Consider the following 23789-nt stretch of genomic DNA (forward strand, 5'->3'; position numbering starts at 1 on the left):
TTCAGAATAGACAAACACATTCCTCAGTGTCAAATTTTCTAGAATTTGAGCAACTTTGCGCCTCTGAGTCAAACCATATTTGCCAATATTGCTGCAAGTGCTGGTGCATCTGAGGGCAGACTGTGAAGAGGCGACACATGGGGAGAATGTTGATGTGTTTAATATGTGCAGTTTGGTTTGGAAATAGCTAGGTTTCTCAGTGTGTGTTGTGAGATTGTAGAGGATCCAGGTGTGTTTGCTGAACTTGGCTGAAATCAAGGCTAATGGGATGTTGATGTACTGATCTGGGCTGCTTCTGTTCCACTCAAGCACAAAGTGTTACAGTGGGCTTAATTCGGGCATTTGGATTGCATAAAGAGTGAATAGATACGATTAAATATTATAAAGATTTTTAACTGTCATGGACTTGCATACTTCTGCCATCTTTTTATATACACAGATATGTTAACTTTTGCTTTGTCTTAAACAGTTGAACTAATGAATAGTATACTGTATAACAAGTATTATTATCTGTCATTACAGCATGTTTAAACTTGTTTTGTATATCATTTTTTAACTTTGATATCGCTATGGTTATTTTTGCATTACGTCACAATGGATATGGATTTGACGTCTTTGTATTTGATGCATCAACACATAAATAGAGGGTACAAATATATGTTGTTAGTCTACCATGACTGTTGCATTTTCGGCAGCTATTTCATATAAAACAAGTGTGTGGAAACCATTTCTCTCTTAGTTGTCGTTCTTGTTTGTTTCCTGAAAAGTTCAAAATATTAAGTCGAGGAATAAAACATGACGGGGCATGCTGTTTTAAGAAAGTAATCAGCGACCTGATACGGCCTGCTCCGAGTTACTGTTACCATCCTGATGTTGATTATTTTCCAATTATATCCCAAAGTGTTTTATTCCTCTTATGCCACAGCACTACATATTTTTATCAAGTATTATAATATAATATAATATAATATTTACATTTATCATCAGCCGTACAAGTTAGGTCCTGTTATCACTTACATTATAACAGCTATAAACAGTAATTCCCTCACCAGCCTCTCTTTTTCTCTCTTGTAGTTACTAAGACAAAAAAAAAAAAACATGCAGCTTGTCGTGTTCCTGAGAAATGTCCTTCATTTTGAAGCCTTTCCCATGTCAGAACCCATACAGCTTTTCCTCTAACTGACTCTAAATAAGTATCTCCTCAAAGAAAAGTTCAACACATCAGTGGTTATACGTGTTTTTTTTATCCGTTTATGTGGAGCATTGGCCGTACAAGTCCTCATGTTAGATACTACAAAAAAGAAAATAAGTGCATTAATATAAACCTTTGATTTGCTTACTGTCAGTGCTGCTCTAATATAGAATAAATCAACACCCCCCGAATTCAACAGTGCTGTGCTATAATAGAATATATCAAAGCTGGTTTCATCTGGCACTTCTCTGTGCTTTGTGCCCAGCATTGCCATTTACTGCAACAGCAATTTTATTTGAAGTTGAAATCCATCACAGAAAAACCGACAGTGAGAGTTTTATCCATGTGACATGCTTTTTTGGGCTTTATGTTTGTACAATGATTTATTGACTATAAAAAAAAAAGACAGAAGAAAACCAGAACAATTATATTGTAATTAAACATTGCTGTCTTACCCAAGAAGCATAATCTGATGGGATGCTAAAGTTCGTGTTTCATCAAGGAGGTACAAAGCCATTATACCTCACTGCCCAAAGCTGCCACAGTTTACTCTTTCTGCCCACAGTGTCATTTGTACTACCGGACTCAAGCACGACAAATTGTTGAAGTAATCTCTCACCAGCAGGCTTTCTCCATACAGATTTGAGCGCTCGCCAAAAAAAGCATATGCAATTTGACACAGAACACCTTGAACCTGGTCTCATCCACAAAACCAATTATTTTCTGACAGGTGAACACTCTGAAGGTCCCTGAAGCCTGCAGCTAGGGTTTCACCACTCTGCCGGAGAAACTGTTCAGTCCCTGCGGATAAAGATTAAATAACTGAACTTATTGTAGGACGATGTTACATCTTATACATTTCACTGAAAGCATTTTTTCAATTCCCTGAATTGATAATACAACAGGAAGTTGATTATTAGTATTCGATTATAACCAGAACTAATTTTAGGTTTTGATTGTATTTTCTGGGGTGGTACAGTGGCTTATTTGCCTCACACAGTGGCGCGTAGTGGCACATTTGCCTCGCACCTCCAGGGTTGGGGGTTTGATTCCCACCTCTGCCCTGTGTGCATGGAGTTTGCATGTTCTCCCTGTGCTTTGGGGGTTTCCTCCCCCAGTCCAAACACATGTGTTGTAGGCCGATTGGCATTAGTGAGTGAATGAGTGTGATTGTGCCCTGTGATGGGTTGGCACCCCGTCCAGGGTGTCCCCTGCCTTCTGCCCTGAGTCCCCTGGGATAGGCTCTGGGCTCCGTGCGACCCTGTGTAGGATAAGCGGTACGGAAAATGGATGGATTGTGTTTTCTTTTTTAATCCAAGCATGCTCCCTTCACAATTTTCCTACCTGTCCTTTTTAAAGCCTTCTTGTCTTTTAGCTTTTGTGGAAGAAGTGTTAAACTTTTTTTTATCGCTTGTATAGCTATTATCAGTAGGACTCATTTAAATCTAGTAATATCAAGAAGAGTTTAAAACAAATCTGTCTTAAGTTAGACTGGAATTGTGACCATCTTGTGATTTTTTTTTAATGTGTGCCATTTTTTGGGTTTAATCAAATACAGTTTTACTCACTGCTAATGTCATGCACATTATGACTTCACAATTGTGTCCCTTGAACAAAATAACACTGGACACGTCACAGATAGTGATGGTCCAGCATATTTCCCAGAAAGTCATGGCACTGGCATTTTTAAATCCAGTCACATTTCTATCCTAATCATTCATCATCAGGTCTGTAGATTTAGATGTGCTCCAAAGCAGCACTAGGTGTCATTAATCAGCACAGACAGACCTGATGAGGGGGCAGCACATGGACCAAAACCAGAATCAATGAGGTTGATACCAGATAATACAATATTTCACACCATTCCCATGAATATAGGACACATAATGGAAGATTAATTCAGTACTGCACATCTAATGAATGGATAGCTTTCCAAAAGGGCTTATTGTAACTGACAAGAGATGGTATGGGAGGCTCTACACCATGTACACCTCTAATATAATGATGAAATAAGCTATAAGATAAAATATTAGCCTTACAGAGAACAGTCATCATTTTGCAAATCTGTTAAATCAATTGAGAGTAACAGCAACAGTGTAATTTCTATTCTATTTCTAAGACTAACTCAACCTTATAGTCGTGTAATTGGTTACAGCTTTACTCTGAAGATGGATCAACTAGTCAGTGTGTCATTCGAGATCGAGTCGGCTCCTTGAATCGGCTCATTTAGGTGAACTTTAAGAGTCGACTCTCAGTCAATTATAGGTTTTTTCCCTACAAATGAACACCGTTACTATTGCAGTGTTATTTAATCGCAGTGCTGTCACGGAAACCTGTTTTCAGTATCTGAGTTTGTGTGTGAGCAATGTTTACAATGCCACTGAAAATGAATCTTCTTAATGAAGCCCAGACACAATAACAGGGATGAATGGGTGCTCACTGTATGCACACTCGTTATACTAATTTATCAATTATTTAAAAGGATTTTAAGAGACGCAGTGCACATTAGTGTTGTTTTGTTCAGTAGATCAGGAAGCAATATGACTCATAGTTAGGCAAAGGAGAACAATCCCTGGTCTAAATATCGCAAACTTTTGTCTGGTTTAGAAAAAATAGCTTATTAGTGAGCCGAGTCAAATGATGTGACTCACTGAAAAGAAACGGGATCCTCATCACTACTACACATCAGACAGGGTCAGCTGAAAAGATCCCTCAAACTAGAGTTTATGGGCAAAAGCGTGGGTTTCAAGCCAATGGCCAGAACTTTTTTTGAGTGGCAGAGATTTCAGCCAATGACAGACAGCATCCTGGTTTTGTTATGATTAGGCGGCCAATAGTAATTGATGGAATTTTAAAAGGGGCGGGTCCTGGTGGCTTCGGTGGCAGAACAGATGGCGGCGACGGGCAGCGGATTGCGATACTGGCCGGTGGAGAGGAGGAGCGGATAGCCGGAGGGAGCCTGGGGAAAGAAAAAGAAAACAAAAAGACCCCGGTGCGAGAAGTTGAACTTCGAAAGGAAAAAAGAAAAGAGAAGAAAAGGTCTTGTCGTCGCAGCAACCCCGGGAGTTTGTCCATTCATTAGGTGCGGAGCGGAGCGGAGGAGCAGCCCGCGGGCGGTGTGAGGCTCAGGCCTCGGCGCCGACACTCGGAGGAATCCGGTACCGAGCCCTGAATCTGTACCGGGTTTTACCGGTCCAAACCGCCTGCCTTAGGAGCATATAGCTACATATCTGCTCTTGGCTAATTTACTTATCCAAAGCGCTGCGAAGCTCAGAACTTCACTGTCGGAGTGAGTTAAAGGGACAGAGACTAGCCCGCTAGCGTGAAGGCTAACTGACCCCCATTCAGAAATAATGAGAAGTTAGCTAGCTGAATTAGCGCGTCGGGCTAAACGGATAACAATGAGCAGATCGGCTCGTGACGGTTCAGAGAGCTGTGTGTGAGACTGATATGTAGCCGCCGGTGTTTATGGATCCTCGGATCAGACGGAAGCGGTAGGTAACTCTGCGGTAGCTGTGTGGTAGGGAGGTAGTTAGCTGGATTCATTTAGCCCGCTGTGTTTATCCTGAGTGCCGCGCGCGCGCTCCCGTACCGTGCTCCCGAATGAGAGCGCGCGCAGTCGCATACACACGCCGGAGCCCCGTTCCTCATGCTGGCCGGTTTGCTCAATAAACACTGACTGTCTGTTCAGCGAGCACCGAGCCGCAGTTATCCGGTCTCTGAGCCCCGAGTCGCTGCTGATGTGCGGACTGAGCGCGGTGTGAATTCACAGGAACTGGGTTTTGGAGCTCGGCACTGAGCGCGGTGCATCATGGGGAATACGGTGTCTTGCTGCGTGTCTCCCAGCGGAAGTCCGAAACTCCCGCGGCCCACCGAGCGCCTCGAGGACTACCAGATAAACGCGGACCTGAGTGAAGACACCGGGCCGTACCTGCAGCACATCAGCGACCGGGAACTGCCCGATGGTAGGTACTGATTTACCCCCACAGTCTCTGTACTGATTTACCCCCACAGGTCTACTACTGATTTACCCCCACAGTCTCTGTACTGATTTACCCCCACAGGTCTACTACTGATTTACCCCCACAGTCTCTGTACTGATTTACCCCCACAGGTCTACTACTGATTTACCCCACAGGTCTACTACTGATTTACCCCCACAGTCTCTGTACTGATTTACCCCCACAGGTCTACTACTGATTTACCCCCACAGGCTCTGTACTGATTTACCCCCACAGGCTCTGTACTGATTTACCCCCACAGTCTCTGTACTGATTTACCCCACAGGTCTACTACTGATTTACCCCCACAGGTCTACTACTGATTTACCCCCACAGGTCTACTACTGATTTACCCCCACAGTCTCTGTACTGATTTACCCCACAGGTCTACTACTGATTTACCCCCACAGGTCTACTACTGATTTACCCCACAGGTCTACTACTGATTTACCCCCACAGGCTCTGTACTGATTTACCCCCACAGGCTCTGTACTGATTTACCCCCACAGTCTCTGTACTGATTTACCCCACAGGTCTACTACTGATTTACCCCCACAGGTCTACTACTGATTTACCCCCACAGGTCTACTACTGATTTACCCCCACAGTCTCTGTACTGATTTACCCCACAGGTCTACTACTGATTTACCCCCACAGGTCTACTACTGATTTACCCCCACAGGTCTACTACTGATTTACCCCCACAGTCTCTGTACTGATTTACCCCACAGGTCTACTACTGATTTACCCCCACAGGTCTACTACTGATTTACCCCCACAGTCTCTGTACTGATTTACCCCCACAGGTCTACTACTGATTTACCCCCACAGGTCTGTACTGATTTACCCCACAGGTCTGTACTGATTTACCCCACAGTCTCTGTACTGATTTACCCCCACAGGTCTGTACTGATTTACCCCCACAGTCTCTGTACTGATTTACCCCCACAGTCTCTGTACTGATTTACCCCACAGTCTCTGTACTGATTTACCCCCACAGGCCTGGTAATGATTTACCCCACAGGCCTGGTAATGATTTACCCCACAGGTCTGCTACTGATTTACCCCCACAGTCTCTGTACTGATTTACCCCCACAGTCTCTGTACTGATTTACCCCCACAGTCTCTGTACTGATTTACCCCCACAGGTCTACTACTGATTTACCCCCACAGGTCTGTACTGATTTACCCCCACAGTCTCTGTACTGATTTACCCCCACAGTCTCTGTACTGATTTAGCCCCACAGTCTCTGTACTGATTTACCCCCACAGGTCTACTACTGATTTAGCCCCACAGTCTCTGTACTGATTTACCCCCACAGGTCTGTACTGATTTACCCCCACAGGTCTACTACTGATTTACCCCCACAGGTCTGTACTGATTTACCCCCACAGGTCTACTACTGATTTACCCCCACAGGTCTGTACTGATTTACCCCCACAGGTCTACTACTGATTTACCCCCACAGGTCTGTACTGATTTACCCCCACAGGCTCTGTACTGATTTACCCCCACAGATCTACTACTGATTTACCCCCACAGGTCTGTACTGATTTACCCCCACAGGTCTACTACTGATTTACCCCCACAGGTCTACTACTGATTTACCCCCACAGGTCTACTACTGATTTACCCCCACAGGTCTGTACTGATTTACCCCCACAGTCTCTGTACTGATTTACCCCCACAGTCTCTGTACTGATTTACCCCCACAGGTCTACTACTGATTTAGCCCCACAGTCTCTGTACTGATTTACCCCCACAGGTCTGTACTGATTTACCCCCACAGGTCTACTACTGATTTAGCCCCACAGTCTCTGTACTGATTTACCCCCACAGGTCTACTACTGATTTACCCCCACAGTCTCTGTACTGATTTACCCCCACAGTCTCTGTACTGATTTACCCCCACAGGTCTACTACTGATTTACCCCACAGGCTCTGTACTGATTTTACCCCCACAGGTCTACTACTGATTTACCCCCACAGGTCTACTACTGATTTACCCCACAGTCTCAGTACTGATTTACCCCCACAGGTCTACTACTGATTTACCCCACAGGCTCTGTACTGATTTTACCCCCACAGGTCTACTACTGATTTACCCCCACAGGCTCTGTACTGATTTTACCCCCACATGTCCGCTACTGATTTACCCCGCAGTAATCGGTGGTACTGATTTACCCCACAGGCCTGGTAATGATTTTCCCCACGGTCCCCATGTGAAGCATGAGGCACTGCACGATATATTGTTTATTAATTGTTAAAGCGATATTGTGATACCAATATTGCACAAATATACAGTATGTTCTCGTCACAGTTACTAAAGCTGTTATACACACCAAACCCAGGACATTAACAGCATACTGTTAGTGATCATGCTGAAGCTGTGTTCTCGGAGTCGGGTGATTGTTGGATTTTACATGACACACGTAGTAAACAACTCATTTCACAAAGATTTTTGCACTCACAGTGAATCCCAGTGGTCCTTTCATTTCCAAACCGCTCCATTGCTCAGATATTTTAATTTCTTTTTTTTATTCACTGACTTTACCTTTTTCTACTGTTGTTGCATCGCTGCACAAATCGAAATCGACATGTTATACTCTTTCCCAGTAATTTATCAGCTTCTGTTCACACGTCAGCCCTCCCAGTAATTTCCCCAAGAATTTTGCTAGGTCTGGTTATAGTAGATTGCTGTGAAAATCTTCCCAGGACTTTTCCAGGATTTCAACCCTGGCATGCATTGCACTTAACCCTTTTCCAATTAACTGTGATTAATTTTGGTTAAATAATCCTGCCCAACATTTTAACCCATGTAGTAATATAAATAACACATTGATACCATACAGCATTAGTATATATTCTGGAGTCTTGTCATCTGTTCGGTTCTCTTACTTGATTTCTCTGACTGCCTCAGGTCATGTTTCGGATTATGAGTGAGGAACACACTAATACATTTTTCTTCACTGGTGACTCGAGGCTTGAGTGGGTTTTGCTACTCAACAAAACTAACACCCAGCTACTGGGAAACATCGAGACGTAGGCTGTTAAAAATCACCCATAAGAGTGAGCTTCTTATATGAAGACACATCTTTAGTTTCCCCACTGGAGCTGTTTGCAGAATTTACGGCTGTTTATTTTGCCCTCCGGGGACATCCTGGACAGCCCCACAGAGGGGGATGCACATTCCGGCTTTTGGGTTTTAGCACCGAGTCTAAACACACATTGCCATGCATGTGGCATTCGCTAGTACAGTTGCTGTAGGTCTGTGTGTGATAAGGGCATTCCAGCATGTTCCCCTGAGATAGCAAGAGAAGGATGAGAACGTGCAGTGAGCCAGCCGAGACTCCCAAATATCTGTGCTATTCCTGACATTCCAGTGAAGTGGTGATGGCTACACCCTCACCCTCACTCCATCCCTCCCTCTGTTCTGGAGAATTGGCTGGAATAGATACGTTAGATGGCACTGGACGTGGAACGCAAAACCAGAGGTGCGCACTCAGCTACTAATATTGGATACTAATTCACAGAGTTTATTTATACGGTCGTCCAATGTTGCCTTTGGTGAAATCGAGAATGCCTGTTAATAAGAGAAGCGTGCCCATACCCAGCATACCTTGCATGTTGACCTCGGGCATCTCTTCTTCTGTAAGAGTGTCCTGCTCCACCCTCTGGGTTTATTTTTGGCATGGCAGCATGGCACTCCCAGTTTAGCACGCTCAGCTGTTGGGAGATTGACCCTCTTTGAATGAAGTCGCCTGTGCCAAATACAGCTTTAGCATAAGATTGTAGACATCTGAACCAAAAACGTGAGCCTTGTCAGTTCTATATGTGTTCATTAGCAACACTGTTAGGCCATGAACCTTGGAGTATCAGTCATAAGAGACTAGCTTTTCAGACGCTGTGCTTTGTGCCTTGCGCTCTGTTCACAATTGAACAGTGGACACCATTAAATACAGGCGTGCATGGGGGCAGATGCGTCCAGGACGCGTGTGTGTCTACATTACATTTGTTGTGTGAACTGTAATGCATCCCAGACAACATCAAAAACCCACCTGGTCACCAGCATTGCTAGGTTTGCAGTTACCCCATTAAAGGAAGTAACTTTTTTATATTTGAGATTTGTGAGAGCTGTGTTTAAAGGACTTTTTGAATCCCCAAACTCTAACAGCATGTGGCCACACTCCTGCTACACACTGACTAAATGCAAATCAAGTTAGATTTTTATTATTATTATTTTTTTTACTTTCTTTTTGTTTTCATCTCTCTTTTTGTTTGAGTGATTGATGAAAGCAGATAAAGAAAAGTGAAGCAGAAGCTGCACACAATGCTGCACAATCAGACTGTATAAGTATACCCTTTATTTAGTGATCTAAGCACCTGGCAATTTAATTAGAAAATGCCATCCAGTGGCTAAATATAGGCTACTGGGATAGGTTTTGAAGTGGCTTCATGTGGCTTCTGGCAGATTTGGCAACCGTTTGATCAAAAGTCGTCACCGAAAACACCCGAGACAGCTTATTAAGTCTGAACAGGGCATTAGATTAAACTGAGCGCTCCTTATTCAACAAATCCACACTAAATATTTGAAAACTTTCCAAGCTTTTTGTCTTGTTTGCCTTTTCAGAGATCAGAAATTTAGCAAGCAAACACCAAACAAGCATGCTAAGCTAGGATGCAAACTTTTCCAGCGGTGCCTCCCAGAAGGGCAGAGGTCAGCATTGTCCTGCACTCCTGCAGTGGCTCTCCACCCCATTGATCAACAATTAGCTCAGATCGATAAGTGTGTTTATCAAGTGTGCCTGTCTTCCACTGATGTCATCTCCTCTCTATCCTTTGACTGGCGTGAAAGCCATCAGTGAGTGAATCCTCTCTCTATTAGCATGACAGATTGACCAAATATGCCATTATGCAGACTTTAATCTTCTTTAGGCTTCTTGATGAGTCTGGTTTTATCTGCGTAATCAGCAAGCGTTTAGCTGTGATAGAAAAGTACTGAGAGGATTAGTAACGCACTGATGGAGAAAGTAGTAAGAGTCCTAAAGCCAGGGTCATGCACTGTAAAGGCAGCAGCTCCAGGGTCCTCCCTGTCCCTCCCTGTGGGGTGGTGGAGTCTTGCATAAATGACTCCCAAAGTGGTCAAATGTCTCAAATTAGCAAAACCAGCTGCATTGAGATGCTACTATTTTACAACTTGAGGGCAAGCTGAGCTGTGATCATCTTTCTCCACACCACCACACTTGTGCCGTGTCCTAGCTGTAATCTCTATAAACCAGGGGCCAGACACTCGTTCATTCATCTTCAGTAATCGCTTTATCCTGGTCAGAGGTTTAGTGGATTCAGGGCCTATCCCGGGAATCCTGGATGGGACATCAGTCCATCAAAGAATACCATTCACACACACTCATTCACACCCAGAGTAGCCAGTCCACATGCTTGACCCCAGAAAACCCAGATGAAACCTACTTGGACACGGGGAGAACATGCACAGAAACGTAACTCAACAGTAACCCAAGATCAGGATTGAATCAAGGACCCTGAAGCTGAGAGGTGCAAGGCTTACCCGCTGCCCACCATGCTGCTTCAAGTCAGATATGAAGTTCAGACAGAGGGATTGAGAGTAGAATGGTAATTTAGTTCTATTGTCCCAGGCTTGATGATGTCTTGTGGAAGCTAGAGAAGTAAACTGGTGATGTGGGCAGTGGGGGCTCAGTGGTTGCTCAGATGTTGGACTACTGATCAGAAGCTGCCACTGTTGGGCCCTTGAGCAAGGCCCTTAACCCTCAACTGCTTGATTGTATAAATGAAAGTCGCTCTGTATAAGGGCATCTACCAAATGCCATAAATGTAATGTAAATGTCTAGAATGGATTAGATGTACACTTCTGTTTCTCCCTCATTTCCTGGTATGCGTGGTGTAGGAGGACTGTAGAGAGTGATGGTACTGTGTTCCCCTCTGGTTCCACAAAGCACTCGTTGTGTCGCCCTCCTCCCCTCAGTACCACGGCTGGTGCAGGCAGCAGCACTTCGCTCCATCTATGTCTGTAGCAGTAGCATTATGAGCTGCTTCCGCCTGTATGACATGACTCGGGCTCTGTCTCAAATCGCACTTTATACTTATAAGGCTCCAATTTAAGTCTGGAATATTTATTCAGCTATACTGTAGTCTGTATAGTCTAGGAGTGTTCTCACTTGGAATGATGGCCATTTAGAAAATTACAAACCACCACAGCCTCTAAGGGCTTTGTCTCTTTTTCTTTGTAGAAAATGCCACAAATGCCTTAAATGTCTGATGTTACTTATTTAATGTTATTGCTCTAAAGCAATATTCTGATATTAATAGTTCACACATTTTTCCACATGGTCACACTAATTGCATTAAATATGGACTACATGGACTAAATGTGGCTAGTGGACTACAAAAGTCTGTGATTTGTGATATGAAATGTTTTCCAGTATATTACATTATATTTCACAGAGTGTGCAACTTTGTCACATTGGCATTGAAGTGCTTCTGAAAATTTCATTTTGAATATTTATCATATCAGAAATGCTTTAATCACATTTTATTATGAAATGAATTTTTACTTCTGTGTCTCATTTAACTTTTTCTTTTTTTTTTTTTTTTTTTTTTTTTTTTTTTTAAGATCTAGCTTTAGAGTCCAATCCTTCAGACCATGCTCGTGCTAGCACCATCTTCCTCAGCAAGTCACAAACAGATGGTGAGTTATCAACAGCACACGGCAAACAATTTCACTTGATTCTATTTCGGCAATTAAGAATGAAACAGAAGTCTTTTGATTGTTACTTTTATGTGTTTTTTATTTACTCTCACTGCAGTTATTACTTTACTCTCTCTGTACAATCTGTGTTTTCAAATTTATTGGCTGAAACTAATCCTTTCTTTCTCAACCAGCTCTGGTCGTCAAGATAAGAGACCATTTTAAGATATTTTTGCAAATATATATATATTTATACCTTGGATATATAATAGATATATATATATATACCTTGGTTTACGTTTACACGATTTTGCTTTGTTATAACAATGGCTTGTAGTTTTGGCTTAAAAATCTCACCTCCATTTTAAGCTGTTAATGTTGGTAATGTAAGTGTTACACAGAACATCATCTTCATGTGAAAACTCTAATGAATTTACTGTTTACACAGTTGCACTTGTTGACTATCTAGCACACAGTTATAGAAGGGTTTATTCATAATTGCATTATCAGGTGTCACCCAGATGAGGATGGGTTTCCCTTTGAGTCTGGTTCCTCTCAAGGTTTCTTCCTCATGTCGTCTCAGGGAGTTTTTCCTTTGCACCGTCACCTCTGGCTTACTCATTAGGGCAAAATTTATAAAATTAAAATTTATATCCTAAATTTATATATTTCTGTAAAGCTGCTTTGTGACAATGGCCATTGTTAAAAGTGCTATACAAATAAGATTGAATTGAGTTGAACATCTGCATGAGGTCACAGAGACCAGTCTGAACTCCACAGCTCAGTACTTTTGTGTCAGTTCCTCACAGCTAATTGAGGTAACAGACATGCGTTAAACTGTGGTGACTGACTTTGTGACGTCCAAAATGGGTGCGCTATAGCAGTGGTTCTCAAAGTAGGGTCCATGACCAAGGGGTCCTTGATTTAAAAATAAATAAATAAAATATTACAGTGGTGGAAATTACAATCCACTATTATCAATTATTTATTTATTTTTTCTCACCTGTTTTGGGGCTAGGGTATGGTACAAAGTTGTATTTTGTATTTCTTTTACTTTGTTAAATAGTTGCCCAATATCATAGCATCCACAATCAGTTCAGGAATAGAAAACTCTATGGCTCAAAAAAGAATTTATTTAGTAAAACATTTAAATAATGTTCATGAAGTAAATCCATTCAGAGTGGGTCTGTGGCATTTATTTTAAAATATAGTGACATGGGACTAAACACTAATGACTCTCAACTGTTTTTTTTTTTTCTTTCTTTCAGTTCGGGACAAGAGGAAAAGCAATCATATAAACCATGTAAGTCAGCTCAGTGTACTGCACTTCCAGTGTACTCAGTGAAAGATCCTGTACTTAAAGATTGATTTTGTGTCAGATCTCTCCTGGTCCCCTCTCCAAAAAGTACAGCTCCTGCTCGACGATATTCATCGATGATAGTACAGTCAGCCAGCCCAACCTGAAAAGCACAATAAAATGGTGAGTTTAATAACTGCAGTGTGTAGGCTTTCTCACGGCTAGCTGTTGGTATTGTTGTTGTGGCACTTACGTATGATTCTTGGTATGGTGTGTGATAAAACAGTGAAGCTAAATTGCTGCTTTTTGCTACATGGTACAGTCCACATAGTCAAAATTCCCCAAGATACAAAGCTAACAGCTGACTCTTTATAAATGTTTTTTTTTTAATAAACAAAATGTCTTTGTAAACGTTGATTTATTGTGTAATATTTTTTCTCTCTTTTCTGTCTCTCCAGTGTTACTTTAGCAATATATTACCATATTAAAAACAGGTATGTCACTATTTATGCAGCTTTTATATGAAATCATGCTATAATGTAGATGTCTTGTACACAGGATATTACAGTATTAATATGGGAATCTTCCTCACTTGCATGTGTACAGGGACTCTGACAGATCACTGGACATATTTGATGAGAAGAAGCATCCTCTGTCTGTAAGTGGGTCCTCCTCTGAGCTGCTCCAGTGGACTGGAGACTGACAGATGGTTTAGTTTGTTTGCTTATACTCACAGACAGCCAGCCTGAGATTACACTTTATCTCAATATGCTATATTTAAAGCAGTACATCAGTACACGTGGCTGGCCAAGAAATAATCCGTCACTCAGCTCAGGATAGAAATCATCTGACATCCAACTGTTTTCACTGCTCATTTTCTCCAGTTCACTCTGATTTTTTGAAAAGTACTTAGTAGCGACCTTTCATTAAGGTTGCTACACTGGGTTTTGCACTTTAAAATGCAGTTTCATGATGCCTTGTAGTGTCTCACATACTGTGTTGCACCTTTCTATTACTTCAGACCTGAAGAGTCCACTACAAGGTGTTCATAAAATTCTTTATACATTAAAATCTCTGTTTAAAATTTGACAATTGCAGAAGGAGCAAGTTCCTGATGACTACTCGCGCACAGACCCTGAACACAAACTCATCTACCGATTCGTCAGGACGCTGTTCAGCGCTGCTCAGCTCACCGCCGAGTGTGCCATCGTCACGCTGGTAAGAATGGTAACAAGATGCAGCACACAATGCACGTACCAAATCATCAAGTACCAAATTAGCAGTGCAGTGAGTGTAAACAACAGGAAGTGATGAAAAGCACATAGTAACTGAGTAAACATACTGCAAGGGAGTATAAAAGAAACACAACAGTATGTGATGATAAGCAGAGATTTGGCTTATTACGCAAGTTATGCACATTGCAAAGTGTGTAATATAAAACTGGAAATTAAAATCCAGTGTAGTCCACTAGTTGGGTTAGTTCCATCATTATGGATATGGATTGTTTCACTGCCTGCACACGCTTGGCATCAGTGCAGTTGTGTAGTCATGTGATCTTTCATGGAGAGCACAGCCAGTATTCGAAAGAAACATTCATGCACACATCATACAAAGACACCCTGTGGGATTTTTAGCACCTTGGCATCAGACATTTATTATTGGAAGCGATATAAGTAAATGCAAAATGTATGATGAAGTCTTTATTTCAGTACACATTACTGGAGGAAAATGTATATACTGAGTGTGATGGGTTTGTAGTGGTATAGACTGCAGAAATCACACAGCTGCATGATTAATATGAATTTCAAGTAGACCAAGAATGAACCTGGTTAATTATACACTGACGTTTTTCCTGTGGTTTCAACTTTTAATATATGGAGAAAGGTTAATATTTACACCTAATTGCTTTATAGAGAAGCTGTCCACAAGTCAGCTTTCTTTACGAACAAGTCATTTCGCTTTTGTTTTGTCTTTTAATAGATACTATATTATGGATTTTCTTTTTTAAAAAACAGACGCTTCTGATGTCCACTAGAGGGCAGCAGATTGTCATTATCAGAGCAGGCCCGATTGTCCCAGTATGAGAAACGTGACACAAAATTGACACAGTAAAGTATCTACAGGGTGTCTGAAAGTCAGGAACCAACGGGAATATGTTGAGCAAAATCCACAAAAACATGATGAAGCAGCAGAGAAAATGCATAGAGCGTAAGGGTGACCATGTAAAGAATATTTTGTAAATAATAAATACAAAATTAAGTACATGTAAATTTATTTTACCCTCATTGATTCCTGAATTTTCGGACACCCTGTAGCTGTTCGAGTAACACTCATAGCAAGTTGTAGAATTAATCTGGGAGGGGACGAGAGATGTGACACTTCACTATGTGTTGCAGGTGTATTTGGAGCGGCTGCTGACGTACGCTGAGATGGACATCTGCCCGTGCAACTGGAAGAGAATTGTCCTGGGCGCCATCTTACTGGCCTCCAAAGTCTGGGATGATCAGGCTGTGTGGAACGTGGACTACTGCCAGATCCTCAAAGACATCACTGTTGAAGACATGTGAGTGTGTGTGTGTGTGTGTGTGTGTGTGTGAGAGAGAGAGAGAGAGAGAGAGAGAGAGAGAGAGAGAGAGAGAGAGAGAGGGGTGAAGAGGAGGCACACTGAAGTGTGTGATTACATGCACTGTGTAACCCTCCTTATATTTTCAGATAAAACAATAAAAACCGCTGATGTGTTTTACCATGAGTGTAAGCATAAATACAATATGAAAAAGAGGGGGGGGAGCTGAGGGCTTGTACTAAGACACACAGCACACACCTACCAGCCTCCCATCATTTTGTGCCATGCAGTATAAATCAGATGCACCAGTCAATCCTTATTACTGACTCTATAATTATTGGCACCCTTAACAAAAATTATATTATTTTAAACTTTCTTTACCAAAAATATTGTATAACATTTCCTCTAACAAATTATCATAAGGATTTCTGTTTCTAAGTGGAAAAATATATGAAACAACTGGCACCTGTAATATTTTTTTCTTACAATACTTGCAAACAAATTGTCCTGTAGCTTCTGACCATTTCCTCTTTTTATATATATGGCATATAAATATGAGGTATACTTAGTATTAGCTCTCACACCTTGTTCTGTTTGGTGTGTGTGCGCAAGACCATGTCCCTGTTCTCCTCTCCACCGTAGCCCTCTGCTCCGTTGGCTCTATTTTCATCCTGTCTATTGAAGTTGGCTTTGTGAGTCTCTGTGCCGGTCGGACTCGAGTGCTCTCAGCACCCCTACATAATGGCCCAGGCTCTCGCCCACTCCATTTGTTGCCCCTGGCGACCGGTAGCCCCCTCGCCCTCGCTTTCTCCCCATACTGCCCCATGTGTCTTTTCCCTGAAGCATCCGGGCTGCTGTCTCCACGGCGACCGGCTCACCGCTATCTCTCAGAAGTGCAGAGATGACGAGAGGAAAGAGCACATGTGATGAGGAGGAACAAGGAGAAATGCTGCTAAATTTGCTTTATCATCTGTAGAGTTTGTAAAGGACAGTGAAGTGAGTGTGAAGGATTTGTTGTCCAGCTCAGTCTGAATGTCCAGTAATGGAAACTGGACAGTACCTCAAGTCCTGACTGGCTGTTTTCATTGTCAGAATGAAGTCATATAGAACCACCACCCCTCAGAGAAGTGTATTTTCCTGCTATCACATAACATTTAGCACACAAAGGCGTATTTAGCTGTGTTTAGTGTCTAGTACATGTTGCTTCGTTTAGATTTTCACTGGAGCTATAAAAATAACATAGTAATGAAGGTCTCTCTTACCTAAAACCTTCTCTGTAAAGTTCTGCATCAATTTGCCTAATGGAGTCAAGCAGACTTGCCAACATGGTTTAGGACACATCCCAACTTATAGAAACGAACAGAACTTCATCGTGTAGCTGAATGCTGTAGCGTTTTGAAGGAAGGCATCTTGGACTTGGAATTTGTTTTTTTTGGTGCGATTCTGCCCTCTAGACACGGCCTCATAAAGCATGAAGTTGGAATTGAACAATATTGTTTCTTTAAGGTCAGATTACTCAGCACTATAATGTTGTATGAAGTAAGCAGATGAAGATTTATGCATGCATTTATGAAAAAAGTCTTCCAAAGACTTGCTTGTTAATTACATTAACCTTGTAGCTCCGGTGAAAAGCTAAAGATTCGGGCATGTTTTGGTTGATTGACTGCATTGTGCGTAAGTGGGAAATTGTGCAAATTAGTTTTTTTTTGCTGAACTCGAAACAGCATTTTTCTAACTCTTACATCCTCTCCCCAACCCTTTCATCAGGAATGAGATGGAGAGGCACTTCCTGGAGCTTCTGCAGTTCAACATCAATGTTCCGGCTAGTGTCTATGCCAAGTATTACTTTGATCTGCGCTCGCTGGCAGACGACAACAACCTGAGTTTCCCTCTGGAGCCTCTGAGCAACGAGCGTGCTCAGAAACTTGAGGTAAGGAGCAGTCAGTCAATTCAAGCCACCTGTTACACTCTCAGCTTGACGATGGAGCGACTAAGCTACAACTAAGTGGAATGTGTGTGCTTCTGCTCGTTTCTGGTGCAGGCGATCTCCAGACTGTGCGAGGATAAGTACAAAGATCTGAGCAGAGCCGCCATGAGGAGATCCTTCAGTGCCGACAACCTGGTGGGCATCCGCAGATCCAACGCCGTGCTCTCCTAGATCACGTCAGCTCCGGTTCCCTCAGTCAAGATCATAACCCACTTCAGACTGTCTTCTTCCTGTCCTCCGGTAGAGATCTCTCACCGGTGCCGTCCCCTGCAACAACCAATGACCTGTCTACATAGAAACAAAAACTGACTCAAGAGTTTTGTTTTGTTTTTCTTTTCTTTTCTTTTTTTTTTTTTGCTTTTTGCTTACTATGTAGGCTACTAGCTGTGAAATTTGTCAGTTTTTAATTGAAATCAATTGCAGATGGAGTATTTTAAATAAACACTAATCATGTAAAAATGTTTTCCTGTTTGACGTTTGCTGTGCAGGTTATTGAAGCTGCACAATCGAATATTACTTCATATATTGCAATATAACATATGACTAGACTGATGTTTTACATAGTTAAAGGGCTGTGTGATTTTCGATAAAAGTAAGTTCTTGCGTCTGACTGAGTGCCTGTGGTTAATCAGAACTCTCAAAACATTCCTACAATATTGGCATGCAGCTATCGAGCACTTTGGCAGCAGAGTAACACGTATGGAAAACTGCTTTTTGCACGTGGAAGTCTCTGAATGAGAGAAATGGACCAAACCTTTTGCAGTATCTTTGCAGGGATGAATATTACTGTAATTATTTAACATGCTGTGGCTTCTGTACTGCAATCATGTGGCAGAAGCAGGTCAAAGCTCTTGTCCATCTAAACATCAAGTGATTGTAAGCCACCAAAATATTAAAGGTAGACATTAAAACAGGAAATGGAACAGTTTGATTGAAGACAACAATCCAGAAACCACTGTTCACAGATTGCTCCACAGTTTTATTCTCTACAAATAAGAGAAACCAATGCAACACAACACTCCAGTTTTCATAAATATCTAAATCTTCTTTAAAAATCTCAGCAATGAATCGACATTTTGTTTAAGAAAAAGTATTTACACGCAAAGCTGCAGTGCAGGCTGTTAAAAAGAAATGCCCATTACATGATTTACACACACAGGGCAAAACAAATATGTACACTCACATAGAAACATGAAATGATAATGTTGTCGGATCAGACTCTCGGATTACCGGTATGGTCGGGATGAAGTTAAGCAGCACAATGCAAAAGACTGAAAAGAAAATGCTGTCTAAACCGTCTGGACAATTAAATTAAGAGCATCGTAGTAAAAGAATCCTAAAATTGTAATATTACCTCATTTGAGTGCTTTATAAGAACAAACGTTTATTCGGATCTACAACCGCCTCATGACACATCACACACACACACACACACACACACACACAGGTCCTGAAGAATTTTAGCTTCACACAGGATAGGCTCAGACAGGAGAACTGTCCAAGAAGTCTGATATCCCTAATTACTGAGACAAGTCTATTAGAAGTATGTAAACTGATATGCATCCGATTTACAGTCTTAAATCAGGGATGAAGTGTGCAGTCCAGCTTACCCAAATACATTTTAACAACATGACAGACTGAACACAAATGACCACCAGGTGGGTGTCAAGCTTAGTGATGTCAGTTTGATCGGCGAAAGGTCTCGATTTCCAGGCAAAAGAGTTTTCTGTCCAACTCCTATTTTAGGATTTATACATTTTATCTAATCACAAATTTTTTGGGATAAAACATTATAACAGAGTTCTAAAAGTCTGTATAATTTTATCTTTAATTGATATCAAATTCATCTCGTGGAGCCAACTGATAATGAACCATGCACAAAACAACATGCTACAAAATCAGTAAATGTAATTGCTCGTCTTACCATGCATGAGCTTAAATGACAGACTTAAAATTTTCCATTGTTTTCCCATCATTTCTAAATTCTTTTCACAATTACATACAGGAGGATTTGTGTATTTCCAAACAAACTCACCACAGCACTTATCATTTACCAGCAAAACACATTTGACGACTGGACGTGGAATTTAAAATTAAACAAGGTCTCGATATGGTGAAAATATTCCATCTCTGGTTTCCATTATAAAAGCATAAACACACACAGCTGGGGCATTCCCTGTAGAACACAATGTGAAAGGAACAAATATTTACATACACAAATAAATAACATGCCCACAAGAATCGTTAAGTAGGACAGCGTGTCTTGTAGCTCCTGTGATTTCTTTTCCAGCATTGCTTGAGCCAGGAGATCATTCTCCAGTTAATTCCTTAATTGTTTTTCTTCCTCTTTTCCATTCAGAAGTCTAGATTCCAACTGATCATATTTTATCCGTGTACGTAGAACAGAAGCACTTAGCTACTTAAGAGACAACAGTTTGTTAAGATCCTTCATGTTAAATCCAGGTGGACCTGTTTGCGTGGTAGCTGGGCACTGCTCAGACATGCGATGGTGGAGCTGATTTGTGGTAGGATGCGGGCGGTGCTGATCCGGCTCGAGCAGTTAGTGCCGTGCTAGCTTCACTGTACATAGAGGAAGCTGAGGCAGGCGGCTTTCTGGCCCTGCACGGGAAGCAGCGTGCCGCAAACCTCCGCCATGACTCCACTGTCTTTCCTGACCAGATCCACACGCCAGAGGTGATGCCTACCACCAAGCACATGAAGTACTTAAGCATGAAGACTGCGTATTCAGGCCCCAGACCGAGCTGCTGGCGTTCGGAGGGACAGGTGCAGGCCAGCGCCTGCTCCCAGCCGGGCCGGTAGTGCTGCTCATAGACTAAGCATGCCACCACGATGGTGGCTGGCACAGTGTAGAGCACGGTGAACAGGCCGATGCGAATCATCAGCTTCTCCAGTTTGTCCGTCTTGGTGCCACCCTGCTTGATGACGCTGCGGATCCGAAAGAGCGACACGAAACCAGCCAGCAGGAAGAGTGACCCGGAGAAGAGGTAGACGACTAGAGGTGCTAGCACGAAGCCCCGCAAGCTCTCCAGACTCTGGTTGCCCACGTAGCAGATACCAGCAACAGGGTCTCCATCTACAGAGCTGAGGGCCAGAACAGCGATAGACTTGACGCTGGGCACCAGCCACGCTGCCAAATGAAAATACTGTGAGTAGCCAGCAATGGCTTCGTTTCCCCACTTCATTCCTGCGGCCAAGAACCAGGTGAACGACAGCACCACCCACCAGATGGAGCTAGCCATGCTGAAGAAGTAGATGAGCAGGAAGACCAGTGTGCATAGGGCCGGGCCTGTGGTGTCATACAGGATGTGCTGCTGGTCTCCAGAGCCACCACACGCCACCCGTTCATGGCCCGCCAGCAAGCGCACAATGTAGCCCAGTGACACAAAGAGGTAGCAGGCGGCCAGGAAAATGATGGGCCGCTCAGGGTACTTAAAGCGCTCCATGTCGATCAGGAATGTGGCCACAGTGGTGAGGGTGGAGATGAAGCAAAGTACAGACCACAAACCGATCCAGAAGGTTGTAAAAGCACGTTCATCCTGTGAAAAATAGGGCTGGTGGCAAGGAAGAGCACAGTTGGGCAGTGAGCCTGTGTGCACGTGGTTGTACAATGGATGAGCCTCTTTTTTGATAAGGACTAAAGGCTCGCGACAGCGGCATTCACGGTCACACTTCTGAGGCGTGCCAGATTTGGCTGTGGATCGGTGCCTGTTCGGGCCCTTGGGGGTAGGTTTGGGGAACGAGGGCGACAGAGTGGTGGTCTCACTATTGTTCTGATCCATGCACAGCCGGTCCGGGTCACCCAGCATGGGGAGCTGCTCACAGCTCATACGCTCAGGCCACTCGAAACCATACTGGATCATAAGAGGCGAGCAGCCCTTCTTGGCCCTCTCGCAGACAGAACGGCACGGCGGCAGAGGCTTTTTGTAGTCTGGGAGACAGATAGGGGTGTACATGCTGCAAAGGAAAAACAGCAAATCCGGAGAGCAACGTATCCGAACCAGAGGCCAAAACTGATGCACCTCTAATCCCACCTCCTCCTGCGTGTCATGATTGAACTGGTTGGGCATGTAGGTGAGATTATAGCCAATGCCTTTGCACATGGGCACCGTGATGGGCTCACACACTATGTCCTTGGAGGCTGTAAGGGCCAGATGTGGCAGCTGTGAGACAAGCAAAGCAAGCAGCCCAAACACCCCAGCAGAGGCAGGAGGCTTCCCCATGGCCAAATGTCCCCAGGACCACTAACTTCAGGCACAAATATTAGGAGACAAAAAGAACGTTACTCTGAGTGTTTTCTCAGCTCGGGACCCTGTTTCTAATTTATTGCTAGCCTTCGGAAAGAAGAAATCCCTGAAGGAAGCCGTAATTGCTCCAGCAGCATATCCACAGTCCACAGCGTCGTAAATCACAGCTCAGTTTCATTCCAGAGCCAGAGTGCACTTTGGTCCAGGCGCGCGAGCACGTTTCACACACACACACACACCACTGTCCTGACAAAAACAACAACACATCATTTAATTATGGAAAAAACAACACGTTAACAGTTTTAGATTAGATTTTTTTGTTAAAGAAAAACAGGTATAATTAAAAAAAGAAAGAAAGAGTGTTTGTGGAGGTTTTTAACGTACCGGAAGAGCAGCACTTCCACACACTCCCTCCTCAGAGTAAATCATTCAGTTTAAAGTTCATTTTCCTTTAATAGCGTTATCTAAGTGGAATTTTAGGTGACTATTTCCTTCAGGCTTTCCTGCAGGTTCGTCATGACAGGTGAAATAATCCAGTATGTGCACAAAGAGTTGAGTTTAAAGCCGCTGAAGCTCTTCAGAGCGCGGCTTGTTCCTCACTGACGCTCCGCTTCACCGCAACAGGTTTCAGGTGCTGCTGCTGCTTCTCTCTCTCTCTCTCTCTCTCTCTCTGTCTCTCTCTCTCTCTCTCTCCACACGTTATCAAAAACCCACTTTAGTTTCTCAACGTTTCCACGCCAGACTCGGTCTCAGTCTGAACTCACTCTCCTGTGTACTCCCCTGCGCGCACGTCTCTGCGTCCGAGTCTCTCTGTGATTAGACTACTCGACAAAACCACGCCCATCACAAACGTACACCACGCCCACAACACTCACAAACCACGCCTCCTAACTACACTCCTCAGTCGGCTGTGTGGAAAGAAGTTGCCCTTTTTTTTCTTGGCTCCGCCCTCTCACTCAAACGCAGCCAATCAGAATGAGGGATCAGAAATGTGGTTTTCTTGTGCAACAGGTGCCATTGCATTGTGCAGAGTTAACTCAGGTGTCTGTATGGACAAGCAAATATAGATAAACAAATAAATAATAATAATAATGATAAATAAGCAAATAACAACCACAGCAAAAACAATAAGGATACTGCTACTACTACGACGATGACTAATAATAATAACAATAATAATAATAAACCCAATAACATCCATAACAACAACAATAAGGATACTACTACTACTACTACTACTACTACTACTAATAATAATAATAATAATAATAATAATAATAATAATAATAATAGTAAACAAATAACAACCACAATAAAAACAATAAGGATACCACTACTACTACTACTACTAATAATAATAATAATAATAGTAATAATAGTAAACAAATAACAACCACAATAAAAACAATAAGGATACCACTACTACTACTACTACTACTACTACTACTACTACTACTAATAATAATAATAATAATAATAATAATAGTAAACAAATAACAACCACAATAAAAACAATAAGGATACCACTACTACTACTACTACTACTACTACTACTACTACTACTACTACTAATAATAATAATAATAATAATAGTAAACAAATAACAACCACAATAAAAACAATAAGGATACCACTACTACTACTACTACTACTACTAATAATAATAATAGTAATAATAGTAAACAAATAACAACCACAATAAAAACAATAAGGATACCACTACTACTACTACTACTACTACTACTACTACTACTACTAC

At 42.4% G+C, this 23789-nt stretch overlaps 2 protein-coding genes across 3 annotated transcripts; one reads left to right on the forward strand and one right to left on the reverse strand.

Moving 5' to 3' along the window:
* The first annotated feature begins 4081 nt into the window (after nt 1–4081).
* Nucleotides 4082–18372, forward strand: ccnyl1 (cyclin Y-like 1). Its single transcript, XM_026947219.3, has 10 exons — nt 4082–5157; nt 11844–11918; nt 13187–13221; nt 13298–13398; nt 13674–13709; nt 13822–13873; nt 14314–14433; nt 15612–15778; nt 17546–17708; nt 17820–18372. The coding sequence occupies exons 1-10, from the start codon at nt 5004–5006 to the stop codon at nt 17934–17936; spliced, it is 1020 nt and encodes a 339-aa protein (XP_026803020.2). The 5' UTR covers nt 4082–5003; the 3' UTR covers nt 17937–18372.
* A 351-nt stretch (nt 18373–18723) lies between these two features.
* On the reverse strand, nt 18724–22964 carry fzd5 (frizzled class receptor 5). 2 transcript variants are annotated; one of them, XM_026947200.3, is made up of 2 exons: nt 22415–22964; nt 18724–22271 (listed from the first exon to the last, which is right to left on the reverse strand). In XM_026947200.3, the coding sequence occupies exon 2, from the start codon at nt 22004–22006 to the stop codon at nt 20261–20263; it is 1746 nt and encodes a 581-aa protein (XP_026803001.3). In that variant the 5' UTR covers nt 22007–22271; nt 22415–22964; the 3' UTR covers nt 18724–20260. The 2 variants fall into 2 exon arrangements, with proteins under 2 accessions (XP_026803001.3, XP_026803000.3); XM_026947199.3 differs by having other exon boundaries at nt 18724–22276.
* Nucleotides 22965–23789: the final 825 nt, after the last annotated feature.

The sequence above is a fragment of the Pangasianodon hypophthalmus genome, chromosome 5 (genome assembly GCF_027358585.1).
Source record: "Pangasianodon hypophthalmus isolate fPanHyp1 chromosome 5, fPanHyp1.pri, whole genome shotgun sequence".
NCBI lineage: Eukaryota > Metazoa > Chordata > Actinopteri > Siluriformes > Pangasiidae > Pangasianodon > Pangasianodon hypophthalmus.

Excerpts from the sequence above, each read along its gene's own strand:
- ccnyl1 (XM_026947219.3), top strand. The coding sequence starts at position 5,004 with ATGGGGAATACGGTGTCTTGCTGCGTGTCTCCCAGCGGAAGTCCGAAA. Across the intron at positions 13,222-13,297 it reads AAAGCAATCATATAAACCAT|ATCTCTCCTGGTCCCCTCTC; the intron begins GTAAGTCAGCTC and ends ATTTTGTGTCAG. Across the intron at positions 13,874-14,313 it reads AGAAGAAGCATCCTCTGTCT|AAGGAGCAAGTTCCTGATGA; the intron begins GTAAGTGGGTCC and ends TGACAATTGCAG.
- fzd5 (XM_026947200.3), bottom strand. The coding sequence starts at position 22,006 with ATGGGGAAGCCTCCTGCCTCTGCTGGGGTGTTTGGGCTGCTTGCTTTG.